Source organism: Artemia franciscana, chromosome 13 (genome assembly GCF_032884065.1).
Source record: "Artemia franciscana chromosome 13, ASM3288406v1, whole genome shotgun sequence".
Lineage (NCBI taxonomy): Eukaryota > Metazoa > Arthropoda > Branchiopoda > Anostraca > Artemiidae > Artemia > Artemia franciscana.
Window position 1 is genome coordinate 17748546 of NC_088875.1, and position 14148 is coordinate 17762693.

The 14148-nt window shown below is 36.6% G+C and overlaps 1 protein-coding gene across 1 annotated transcript in view; it reads left to right on the plus strand.

The window, feature by feature from the left end:
• Positions 1-14148, plus strand: part of LOC136034599 (midnolin homolog) — a 55249-nt gene that overhangs the window by 21988 nt on the left and 19113 nt on the right. Inside the window, exon 3 of the mRNA XM_065715867.1 lies at positions 10548-10604. Within this exon, the coding sequence (XP_065571939.1) occupies positions 10548-10604 (57 nt within the window). The remainder of the gene's footprint in view (positions 1-10547; positions 10605-14148) is intronic.

Genomic DNA, 14148 nt, shown 5'->3' on the forward strand with positions numbered 1-14148 from the left:
GATGTTAATCCTCTTCCCCCAGAAGATGGCTAATCTCATTTTTGAAATTGACGCGATGGGCCATAAATACACTTGAATATCCAATTTATAAAATTTTTGACTTCTCAAAGAATCATGTTTCAAAGTATATTCATTTTCAACTTGGGGTTCAAGGTTAGGCCAGTTCAATGTTGCCTTGTTTCCGCTGGTGTATGCAGGGGAGACGCGGATAATAGCAAAACAGACTGAAAGTTCAAAATATTGACGATGAACTGGATGTACAAATATTTTCAATGTTAGATTGAAAACAGGCACCTAGATTCCTCGAAGGGTGATAGCTTTGCTGCTCAACTAACGGATTTGCACGAGGGAGGGGAATTATGTTGAAACCTTGTTTTTGTAGCAGAAATTGTTGAGGCTTTGTTTTCATCGCGGTTCATTGAAGGGTTGAAGGTACTGACTGATTGCTCTTGCTAATTTGTTCCATGGAATTTTTGTTGTTGTTGTTGATAGGTGAATTAGACTTAGGAAAGAATCGACAATCTATCTGGAGATCCAAGAAGTGAAAATTCCTTTTCAAGTGCCCTTTTCCCCTCCCCCTCTATGACCTTGATTTTTAATAAACTTCATATTTGTTTCTAGGTGAGTAAAGAAACGGTTGTATGGCCCAAAGTTTTATTAGGCGCTTCCAAGCTTCTTACCAAAACCGTCTGCTTGTAAGGTTGGAAATATTCTTGAAAATATGTTCCAAATTTTATTGACAATTCAAAGTTGACTTAAAATCCAGCTGAAATCCTTTGAATCACTTTATCTAGGCCTACAGTCCAAGTGTCACAGTCTTTGAGCCAAACCTGAAGACTTCGTGTTTTACCTGCTTCAAACTCTCCTTATAGACATTTCAGATTTTATCTGACTAAAATGTTATCCAATGTCGGATTTGTGTATATTTCTCTGGAAGATCTGGCAAGTTAAAAAGTAACGTTTATTGAACTTTTGGACTTCTCTCCACGGGCAGCGCATTTGACCAGATTCATCAAAAATGTAAAATCAGCACAAATGTGTGATCTAAAACCATAAACAATTTCGGGTTACAAAATATGATATTAAATAGTACATAGTAAGAACGTGCGATATTGAATATGTACTAATAGTGTATAGCTCATGATACCATAGTAAACTTTTTTTGCTTCTACCTTTTAACAATCTGAGGTTAGGAATATGTTCTTTATTTTTAAACTGGAGGAGCGAAGGCCGATCGACCGGATTTTAAAGGATATTAAATTCTCTGGGGCCTGAGGGGAGAGGGCCTTAAAAATGTAGTCATTTTTAAAGATTCAACAACGAATCGGACATTTTATATTTTGGGTGCGATTCTCATATTTCTTAACTAAAATAGCTATTGAAATGCGAAATATGACAGTTATGCTCCAAAATAAATATTGTATATAATAACTCATTGCAGCATAAAGCCGCCTGAGGCCAACACATCTACGCACGCTCCTCCTCCAACCTAATCTATTCAAGGCCTCCCTTTTTACACCCTCCCGTGAAGTTCCATTTCCTTTAAATCTTTATTTATGACCTCCTCCCAATCCAGACGAGGACGACCTGCTTTCCGTGTAGCCCCAGACGAAAAAGACTGTTGAAAACCCGGGTGGTATTTTTGTTATTTTTAAAAATGAACTTCTTTTCAAAATCTAGGAGGAACTGTCCCTCTCCCCACTTGGTATCCCTGCCTTCTGTAAACTTCAGAGGTATATCCCTCCTGATTTCGCCAAATTATGCAAATGCATTAGACTTAGTAGGATGTATTTTTAGACTTAAATGGTCACGTTCTCTTCTATACAATCTTTCTTTCAAATAGTTATTGACATCAGAGTTTCCTGGCCTTTGCATCTTTTTCTTGAATGTATATCTCAAATAGCCTTGGGCCGAGGTCATTACACCAATTGGTTTACGATGCGAGAGCCTTGCCGTGAAGAATTTGGTTCTGGCGGGCTCTAATTTCAGAGGAAATGCTCGGATGCATAGGCTACTTCAATCAAGCGACTGAATTGTCTAGACCGTGTATAGGCCAGCTTCAGTTTATAATGTAAAAAAAAAAAACAAAGACAATGGGCTGCTTACTCGAGACCATTGGTTTCATAAGGTTTCATTGTAACCTATGAAAAAATAGATTTATTAGAATGTAATGGCACGAATTAATTTTGAGAGTTGTTGAACTAACTTAGTCTTCCATCGGATTTTCCCCAAAATTAAGGATTAATACTAAAATATATACATCATCCAACGAATATTATTATTATTTTTATTATTATTTTAATACAGTTAGGCTGCTGCATGGGCAAATTTAGTGATTTTTCTTATGGAGGGGCAAATATACCGTCATGTTACAACCCATCTTCACAATTTGCTTTTGAGTACTTTATTTGGGGGAGATGTAAAGGGGTATTACCAATAATTCCTTTTGTTAGTACACAAATTAATCTTAAAAAACAGCAACAAATTGAGCCCTTTTTTAGGGCCCTGGGGCATTACCTTTAAATTGGACATCCCAGAGTTAGCCTCGAGTTGGCCAATTACAGTGTTCTGCTCTGTTTTTGTTTAAATTGTCAATTGCTTATTTAGTAGTTTTTTTTCAATTGGCCGTTATAGCGTAGCTTATGGGTACTTATTCCGCTCAATAATTCTTTAGTTAGTTTCGTACATTAAAAAATATAACTAAACAATTGCCTACATTCATTTATACACATGAAAAGCAACTGCTTGGCTAGTATTGACTAAATGAAGCTTAAGCTCGGGATTTGTTTGGACAATCTTTTACTTGACATTGGTTTCGCAATATGTACTGTTATTCCAAAATATGCCCAGTTTTTTTCTTACTTGGTTTGAAAAAAATATATATATCAGGGGTAACCTGTAAATCTAGCAACGTAGCTAACATACCTTCTATATCCATCTTAAAAGTAAAGGCTATCGAAAAATGCATTGCCAAATACACTATAATTTTTAAGCTTAAATCCCTTATGTTACCTAGACCGTAGAAATTCTGGTGAAAGTCGTAGCTGCCGGAGTCGTTTCTAGGGTTCTAGGGTAGTGCCCGAGAAAAACTTAATTTCACCGCACCCTCTCGACTCAAATATAAGCAAAAAAAACGAATAAAGTAAAAAATAGATCAAAGTGGGCAACCCCCCTGCCGTCCCCAGCCACGGTACCTGGGGCTGCTGCCCCAGTTGCCTTTCCTCCCTGTGAACGGCTCTGGTAGCTACTATCTAGTAAAGAACGAACCCTGGCCCATAGTTGCCAAAAATTAAAAAAAACACGGGTTAGAAAAAAACTGGCTAGTGAGAAAAAACTGCCATTTGTAGTTTATTCATGATTGGTAACTATTATTTCGATTAGTCTTAATAGTAAAAGTTTGTTGTGAAAGCAAATTTCTGGAATTTCGTAAAATAGTCTGAAATCCCTAGAAAATGGTGTCAGATCGTAACAAAACGTACTCTATTGGAATTGCAATGGCCTAACACTGTACACAGGAAACTTGTGTCTGTAAGTTGTTCGACTTTCAATGCCATCTTTTAAACATTGAAATTTCGTGTTTTCCTGTTACATTATTTAACACGATAATTCTAAGATAGTCCATCCAAAAACTTTCATTACCCAAGCGGATATTTTTCCTTTTTGTTCCTACTCATCGACAAACTAAATGAGAAAGCTATTAATCTTTGAGGTCAAATTAAATAAAAAAAAAAACAAGTTTTTTCAACTGAAAGTAAGGAGCGACATTAAAACTTAAAACGAACAGAAATTACTTCGTATATGAAAGGGGCTGCTTCCTCATCAACGCCCCGCTCTTTACGCTAAAGTTTGACTCTTCCTCTCAACTCTTCTTTTTAAAACAGTAAAAAACTTTAGCGTAAAGAGCGGGGCGTTGATGAGGAAGCAGCCCCTTTCATATACGAAGTAATTTCTGTTCGTTTTAAGTTTTAATGTCGCTCCTTACTTTCGGTTGAAAAAACTTGTTTTTTTTATTTAATTTCTGAACGTTTTTGAATCAATACATGTTTTGATTTTGGCTCTCCGCAGAGGAATTTGCATTTTTTTTTTTTTTTTTTTTTTTTTGCTAAATGGCTTTCTCATAATTTTGATCGAATGATTTTGAGAAAAAAAGAGCGGAGAGGAAGCCTAGTTGCCCTCCAATTTTTTGGTTAATTAAAAAGGCAACTAGAACTTTTAATTTTTTACGAATCTTTTTATTAGTAAAAGATATACGTAACTTATAAATTAGCTTATGTAAAGAATTTTTTATTCTCATGTTTTTATTACACATATGAGAGGGTTTGCCCCCTCGTCAGTACCTCTCTCTTTACACCAAATCTTAAATTTTGTCCCAATTCATTAAGAATGACCCCTGAATCACAAAAGCCGTAGAATAAATAGTTGACATTACTAAAAATACTTTAGCGTAAAGAGCAAGGTATTAGGAGGAAGTGAGCCCCTCATATGGGTAATAATTTCTGTTCATTTTAAGTTTTAATGCTGCTCCTTACTTCCAGCTGAAAAAAACTTTTTCATATTTGTTTTTTCAATGTTTTTTTTTTTTTAATAATGCTAGTAAATCCTGCGCTCCCTTCATGGAAATTTTCTTCCCCCATGACAAATTCCTTGATGGAAAGTTCCCCCAGTATATCCCCTTCTTCTCAACCCCTCCCCCAACCAAATATCCTCCCGAAAACGCCTGTACACTTCCTAATAACCATTACTATATGTAAGAACTGGTCAAAGTTTGTAACTTGTAGCCCCTCCCAAGGGAACTTTGGAGGAGTAAGTCGTCTCCAAAGACATAGTTATAAGGTTTTTCGACTACGCTGAATAAAATGGCTATCTCAGAATTTTGATCCGTTGACTTTGGGAAAATAATTAGCGTGGGAGGGGGCCTAGGTGCCCTCCAATTTGTTTGGTCACTTAAAAAGGGAACTAGAACTTTTCATTCCGTTAGAATGAGCCCTCTCGCAACATTCTAGGACAACTGGGTCGATACGATCACCCCTGGAAAAAAAAAAAAAATAATAAAAAAAAAAAAAACACTCATCCGTGATCTGCCTTCTGGCAAAAAAATACAAAATTCCACATTTTTGCAGATAGGAGCTTGAATAGGAATTCTACAGTAGGGTTCTCTGATACGCTGAATCTGATGGTGTAATTTTCGTTAAGATTCTATGACTTTTAGGGAGTGTTTCCCCCCTATTTTCTAAAATAACGCAAATTTCCTCAGGCTCGTAACTTTTGATGCGTAAGACTAAACTTGATGAAACTTATATATTTAAAATCAATTCCATTTTTTAGAATTCTGGTTTCTATTGAGCCGGGTCGCTCCTTACTACAATTCGTTACCACGAACTGTTTGATGCAACGGATTTTCCAGGGTTCGTTCTTTACTAGATAGCAGCTGCCAGATCCGTTCAAAGGGGGAGGTGCAACTGGGCAGAAATCTTTTATTCGTTGTGTCACCGTTCCAGCGACATGCTGCCAAGTGGTGGCGCTTCCTTTCTGTAAGCATAGAGCTGGAATCCATGCAAAAATATGGGGCTAGCCTAGCCTACTAGGCTGTAATTTCGAAGCTTTGTTTTTGATGGTAAAAATTGGTGTAAAATTCTATACAATAATATGTGCACTTAAAGAACAATATCCAGGGAAAACTACTCCTCTCCAACCCAAACAATTTGTATTAAGATATATTTAACCACCAACTATCAACGAGGGTTGCACTGCAAGTGGGTAGGAACAGAGGCCCAATCTTCCGCCAAAACCTGGCAAGAGTTTTAGACCTTCAAAGCATACTTTTGTTGCATACTAAGTTCGAATGATGGATTATGGTATCAGAATCAGAAAAAGCGAGCACAAAATCAAATGAAAAGCAAGTTTTTTTTATAAGCAGGGTAGATTACTGACCGGTGACAATTTTCAGTTTTGGAACGGCTTAGCCCCCCCCCCCGTGTGGTTAAACCATGAAATGAGTAAAAGACTACCTAATATTAGAGGAGCCTACTCCCTCTCAACCTCACGCAAAGTCCAATAGGAAATTAAATGATCTTTCCTTAAAGCACCACAAAAAAACATACAGAGAAAAATTAAAATTTAGTAGTAAATAACCTTTAGGATGTGAATAATGTCCTCTAGTACCTCTAGTATTTATATATATATATATATAATATATATATATATATATATATATATATATATATATATATATATATATATATATATATATATATATATATATATATATATATATTTGTGTGTGTATATAAATATTCGTTGTATTTTGCGTCGAATATCAATAGCTTTCTCATTTATTTTGTCGATGAGTGGGAACAAAAAGGAAAGATATCCGCTCGGGTAATTCTGCAGGATTGTCAAGAAATCCCAAATTTCTTTTGCAGTAATGTAAAACAAAATGTTTGCATTTTCTGACATTCTAAGAACCCTCAAAATTGCTATCTTTCATAAGAGTTTATTCACCTCAAAAGAAAAATTTAACTTAGTTTCATATTTTCAATGGCAATTGTAGACATTTTATGTCTCTTTCAATATTGATATTCTTTTATTTATCTTCAAGGGGAAACCTATTTCTCTCCGGTCACCTAACACTTCTGGGACAAGGGATATAAAGAGCTTCAATATCATGAATTCCCTTTGCTAGGGAAATCATACTTGGAAACGCTTCTTCCAGGACCTAGGGGAAGTCGATGCTTGGAGCGAGTCAGGGCTTCATTTTGGGGGAAAGGATAAATAAAGAGAAAATCTATAGTAGTGGCTCCCGTGGAAATATCAATACCGTGTTCTAGCTAAAAGATCGACCGTCGTCGCTTGGCTTCTAGGCATGTCTTTCGCAATAAAGGGAAAAAGGACTAAATCGATGGACTTAACAAGGACGGGGTTATGTTTTTGCCTGATATTGACATGTAACGAAGCTTGAAATTTATATAAATGACGCCATGAGGAGGTAGGCCAAATCCGAAACCTAAATGTACATTACCTAACGTAACCTAACGAAAATGCCAACTAAATATCTAATTAAAATATAGCTACAATGTAGTTTCCCACCGAGCCGAAGCTAATTTCCTGATTTAAAGACCATGAAAACCGGTTATTGTCTCATTGTTCGCGTTGATTGTTGTGGCTTTTAAGACACAGGTACCGAAAGATGCGTACATCATCGTAATGCACTTAATGGCAAAAAAAAAGAATCTATAATCTCTTGAGAATTATCTGGAAAAATTTCTTCATCCTGGATTCTACTGCCGGTATTGACAACGCTGACTAGGCTCTATCGATACTTCAATCCGCTATGCATATTATATTCATACTTACTGAGGATCGGAGCCATTTCCCTTGATATAAGATTGTTCTCTTTGGGCTGACTCCAGAAATGCTCAACTTAACTTACGACGATTTCGGTGTCCTAAGCTTTTTTGTTTTTCCTTTTCTAAAGTCCATCTCAGAACAGACATTTGGTTATTTTCAAATTGAGACGATATCCAGAGCCAAGCTAAATTATCAAAAGCTATTTGAATCGACTCCAAATCCCTCGTGCTCTATTGAAAAATCTCATGACTTAAATCTGGCATCATTGCCTTACGTTTAGACCCTTGTCGTTGCCAGCTGAAAAAAAAAATTCTCCTTGTGTGTAGTAAAGGCCTATTTGTTAAAACAAAGATTTCTGTGTAAAAAATTGTATGAAATTGAACCAACTACATGGGCTGGCATGATGTCATTGTATGGAAACTGAGGCCTAACCATGACATACATATTGTCCTTATTGGTCCTTTTTTGAAACAGAGCTCTAAAGTGGAAAAAACAAATCATGAAATACATTTTAAAATGATACTTGAGAACTTTGTCCCTTAGCATATAACAGAAATTTATACAAAATTAAGGGCTTACGTATCTGCAATCTAATAATTTTGCTAGAGATTTACTTAAAATACTATATCTGCGTTTAAAGGATATGGGGAATAGGGAATTAGCAACGAGGTTCCAACTGTTGCCTAGCCATCATACGTATATAGTTTTCTCTTCTGAAAGAGATCCATATTGAAAAAAAAGTTATGTAATTTAGTGGTTAGGAACGACACTTGGGTTCAATCTTGGGTCGCATTTAAGTCCTGACTCAAGACATCCAAGAGATAGTCTTCGAACTCTATCTCGGTTTTGTCTGGAATTCCGGTTAGTGCTTCGAGTAAGGTCAAGCTCTATAGCACCCTTGAAAATTTTCAGCTATTATTTGGCTATCAATCGGATATGGTATCTCCTATGGTTAAATTCTACCGAACTATTCTTTCAAATTTCAGTTTTATTTTACTTAGCAACAATGCGGGCCTATTGCATTCATTAAGGTTGAAATTGTGAAGAATAACACATAACTCAAAATATGATTTTTATTTATTTTTAAGCCTAGCAGTTACCTATAGTTTATCTTTTCGATTTTCTGATAACCAAAAATAATCCCTATATAATGTTGGAAACTGTAATTTAAATATACCATTTTGCATATTTGTGAGGACACTTGTTTTAATCTAGGCTGATGCTTTTGAACTTGCCATGGATTTTTTCTAACGTAGTTTTACGATGTTTTTCTCAGACTCGTCATTAATTACTTAAAGAAAATGTATTTTAACTGCCAGCCAGGACAAAATCGAGGGGTCGCCAACTTGCAGAAATCACCGACACCAGGTGGTGCGTTTCAAGCGTGGTGGAAGTATGTCGCGCCTAGTGGAACTGGCGGTACACGTGACGCTCCGACATGTACATCAGATGGTCGAAAGCAGACGACCACTTGGGCAAAACGTTAAATGCACGCAGAAACAAACGCATTCATGTGTTTCTTCTTAGTAATCTAGTTAAACTCCTTGTTTTGATTTTTAAGATTTTATGTATGCCATTGTTTTAAAGTTTAAATTTTTAAAAAGTATAAAGATTATTTGTCTCATTTTCTTGAGAAAAGGTTTATCTCTATAAGTTTCCGTTCCGAGAAAACGATGATTCTCCTAATTTGGAGTATATTAAGTCTTCTATATTCCTCAAACAACCAGGGAGATAAGGCTGCTATATAAGAAACGGGCAGTTTTTTTTTGCAACTATAAACAGCAGTCCAAAATCAAAGAACAAAAAAACGGGAAGTTACAGTATGAGGCTCCTAGATTTTAAAGGGAAATTTGGTATTGGCCAAGAAGGGCTATGACATTGGTTTATTTAAGGTCCATGAAAATAATCTTGTTTCTGGTTGTTGAATTATTCTTAGTCAACAAATCACCAACCATTTTACGTTCTTACTTTAAGTAGCTTATGTTGTGGAATGACAGTGTGAAACCGCTTAAGTTTTGAATCAGACAAATCATAAAGAAGATATCTAGTGTGGTTTATCTATCTTCACCAATTGAGGCATCAGGAAAACCGGGAGGAAATTGATTGTTGTATTTTCAATCGAGATAGCAGTAATATTTATCCGATACTCCACAATTATTTCCTAGCCTTTGGATTTCAGTTAAATTCACCTTTTTCCCTGAGAAGGGCATCCCTTTGTTCCCTTTCCCCTTGCTTCCCTGCCGCTTCGAGCTTAGGGTCTTTTTTGTTAGTTGGAAACGAGATCGTTGTTTCCATAGGAAATCCTGGTATCGACTTGTTCCTTTTTCCACTAAGGGAATCTACTTCCCTTTTCTCTCTAGTCTCCTTGTCTGGCCTATCTTAACATTGGAAATCCATAGTTATTCACTCCCTCCCTATCCGCAACGATGGTGGAAGAGGAAGATGCATTATTTTCGATTGTGAAAGGCGAAGATATCGCCTGTCTTCTTAATCTTGTAAAAATCATTTTCTATTTAAACTCTTTCATTGAATTGAAACGCCCAAGTTTTAAAGGTCCAAGTTTTAGTCATTTTTATAAGCTTATACGAACCTTCCATTTAACGAAAAAAGGTGAGCTCCGTGAATAAATTGAAAGGTATTGATCTCGTTCATTGATTTACAGATGTTCGTTTGTTCAAAAGTTGGGATAAATCAGAAGGGGGATATTAAAGTAAAAAAAAAAAATTCACGGAATATCTTATGATTTGGAATTTAGTTCTGTCAAGGGTTTTGCATATCAATTTTTAATAAACTAGAATTAAATGGGCTTTGATTTCTTTTAGGCAGCGACCCACTATCAGTGGTGGTAGTATTTCTAATTTCTATTTCTAATTTCTGTTAAATTCAGGTTAGAAAGCATGATTTGCTTCGGATTCGCTTACTTTCTTAAATATGGATTATTGATCGCCTATTTTTTTTTAGATTAAGCGCGGTCTTATTTTGGGATATAGACCTAGATTTCCATTCTTCGGAAAAGTTATGTACTAATAAAAATTGACTTTTATTATATATATTATTATTAAATAATTATTAAATAGTAAAATTATTATCAAATAATAACTATTATTTAAAATTTAAAAAAACTATTATTAAAAAAACTAGTATTAAATAATAACTTTTATTATTATTATCTTTACTAATCAAAATTATCTTTTTTTTAGACACAGAAGCCCGAACAGAGTGTTATGCAGGCATTAGAAAGTTTAAATGATAATCAGGTAAGACAAAATTTTCTCTCTCAATAAATTGTAAATAATTTCTTCTCTTTATGAGATCGTCTAAACTGGACAATTTTCTGGGAATCAACAATTCTATGAAGTGGGGATTTATGAGATTATTGATTTGACCTGCTTGATGTGGAATTTAATAGACAAACTGGACAAGACTCGGTGTTGGTAATTCAAGATGTGACAAGAAAGATTTTAAAAGTACAAAAACAGGGCTGAATTAAATAAATATGACGCTCTAGTGAAGAGTTGGAAAAACAAGAGCTAAGAGCTCATATGGCACTTGTGACGAAACGAGAAGGGCTAAGAGCCAAGAGATCATATGGTATGAGCTCTAACAAAATTCTATGAATCAATAGATTGATTTAAAAAGGAAAATAAGAGGCTTAATGCCGGTCAGGATTTAAAATAAGAGCTCTGAGTCACGATGTCTGTCTAAATATCAAAATTCATTAAGATCCGATCACCCACTCGTAAGTTATAAATACCTAATTTTTCTAATTTTTCCCCTCCCTTTAGCCCCCCAGATGGTCGAATCTGGGAAAACGACTTTATCAAGTCAAATTGTGCAGCTCCCTGACACGCCTACCGATTTTTATCGTCCTAGCACGTCCAGAAGCACCAAACTCGCCAAATCACTGAACCCCTCCCCCCAACTCCCCCAAAGAGAGCGAATCCAGTACGATTCTGTCAATCACGTATCAAGGACATTTGTTTATTCTATCCACCAAGCTTCATCCCGATTCCTCCACTCCAAGTGTTTTTCCAAGATTTCCCTCTCCAACTCCCCCCAATGTCAAAAGATCTGGTCGGGATTTGAAATAAGAGCTCTGAGACATGAATTCCTTCTAAAAATCAAATTTCATTAAGATTCGATCATCTATTCGTAAGATAAAAATACCCCAATTTTCACGTTTTCCAAGAATTCCGGTTTCCCCCTCCAACTCCCCCCAATGTCACACACAAGATCCTTCTAAATATCAAATTTCATTAAGATATGGTCACCCTTTCGTAAGTTACAAATACCTCAATTTTCAAAATTACCCCCCCCCCCAATTCCACCAAAGAGAGCAGATCCGATACGGTTATGTCAGTCACTTATCTTAGACAGGTTTCTATTCTTCCCATTTAGTTTCATCCTGATCTCACCGCTTTAAGTATTTTCTCCGGTCCCCCCAACTTCCCCCTCCCCTACAATTACACTTGATCCGGTTGAGATTTAAAATAAGAGATCTGAGTTACGAAGTCCTTCTAAATATGAAGTTTCATGAAGATCCGGATCACTCCTTCGTAAGTTAAAAATACGTCATTTTTTCTTATTTTTCAGAATTAACCCCCCCCCCCCAATAGAGCGGATCCGTTCCAATTATGTAAATCATGTATGTAAGACTTCTGTTTATTTTTCCCACCAAGTTTCATCCCGATCCCTCCAATCTAAGCGTTTTCCATGATTTTAGGTTTCCCCACCCCAAACTTCCCCCAATCTCACCAGATCCGGTCAGGATTTAAAATAAGAGCTTTGAGACACGATATCCTTCTAAATATCAAATTTCATTGAGATCCGATCACCCGTTCGTAAGTTAAGAATACCTCATTTTTTTCTAGTTTTTCGGAATTAACCCCTCCCCCAACTACCCCAAAGAGAGCGGATCCGTTCCGGTTATGTCAATCATGTATCTAGGACTCGTGATTTTTTCCCACCAAGTTTCATCCCGATCCCTCCACTCAGTGTTTTCCAAGTTTTAGGTTTCCCCCTCCCAACTCCCCCCCCCCCCAATGTCACCAGATCCGGTCGGGTTTAAAATAAGAGCTCTGAGCCACGATATCCTTCTAAATATCAAATTTAATTGAGATCCGATCACCCATTCGTAAGTTAAAAATACCTCATTTTTTCTAATTTTTCAGAAATACCCACCCCAACTACCCCAAAGAGAGCGGATCCGTTTCGGTTATGTCAATCATCTATCTAGGACTCGTGTTTATTTTTCTCATCAAGTTTCATCCCGATCCCTCCACTCTGTGTTTTCCAAGTTTTAGGTTTCCACCTCCCAAATCCCCCCCCCCAATGTCACCAGATCCGGTCGGGATTTAACATAAGAGCTGTAAGACACGATATCCTTCTAAACATCAAATTTCATTGAGATCCGATCACCCGTTCGTAAGTTAAAAACACCTCATTGTTTCTAGTTTTTCAGAATTACCCCCCCCCCCCCCCCCAACTACCCCAAAGAGAGCAGATCCGTTCCGATTATGTCAATCATGTATCTGGGACTTGTGCTTATTTTTCCCATCAATTTTCATCCCGATCCCTCCACTCTAAGTGTTTTCCAAGATATCAGGTTTCCCTCTCCTATATCCCCCCCCAGTGTCACCAGATCCGGTCGGGATCTAAAATAACATCTCTGAGACACGATATCCTTCCAAACATCAAATTTCATTAAGATCTGATCAACAGTTCGTAAGTTAAAAATACTTCAATTTTTCTATTTTTTCCGAATTAACCGGCCAACCCCACTCCCCCCCCCCCCCCGATGGTCAAATTGGGAAAACGACTATTTCTAATTTAAGCTGGTCCCGTCCCTGATACGCCTGCCAAATTTCATCGTCTTAGCTTACCTGGAAGTGCCTAAAGTAGCAAAACCGGGACCGACAGACCGACAGGATTTGCGAATGCTATGTCACTTGGTTAATACCAAGTGCCCTAAAAAATAAGATCAAGAGTTGAATTTGTCGCTCTTCACTATCGATGCGATAAATGCTTTAGCTGCAAGATTAGCAGTACCATCAGTTATTTGGTTATTTGCCACAAGCGTTTGTTAATAGATTAATAATCAATACTGAGTTCTAGCCTATGGAGGAGGCCTATTGTTCCTCCCAACCAAAATCAGAAGTTAGAATTTTCCTATAGTTTCCTAAATGTTGCTGCAATTTGCTCATTTTTAGATGTACCCCTTACCCTCCCTCCACCCTGAAATAAATTCCTTTGCACATGCATGATTTATAGCTACGAAGGTATACCTAGCTTTACAACCTGTTTTTATTTCAATTAGTAAAAAAAATCTTTTGACAACGATATTGAACAACAATTTGATTATGAGGGTCATTTTACGCAATAGTTTCATGGCAGCGTGAAAATTATAGGCATATTCTTATGAATCTTCTACCATACAATCGTTAAAAGCGAGTTTTTGTTTCGTCCTTGGTCGTTTAAGAAGTCATGTCCACAATTTGATTTGGATTTCAGCAATAAATAAACCTCTAAATAACTTGATACACGAACAGTTTCATATCATAAGTTTGCCACGCCCACCACCTGTTAAACCGCTAAATGCAGCACATCTGCCTTCCCTATTTTCCAGTAAGATTCCCACGTTGATTTTAAATTCCTCTTGTTGTATTCTTTCTTTTAATAATCCACCGTATTCCAGACCCACTTGTATTTTGTGTGAGCAGAACTAAGTTCCATGTACTTTTGTGTTTAGAAAGGACTTCTTTGGTTTGGTTTCTGAAGATTCTCAGTAATCTTTGTCAAATA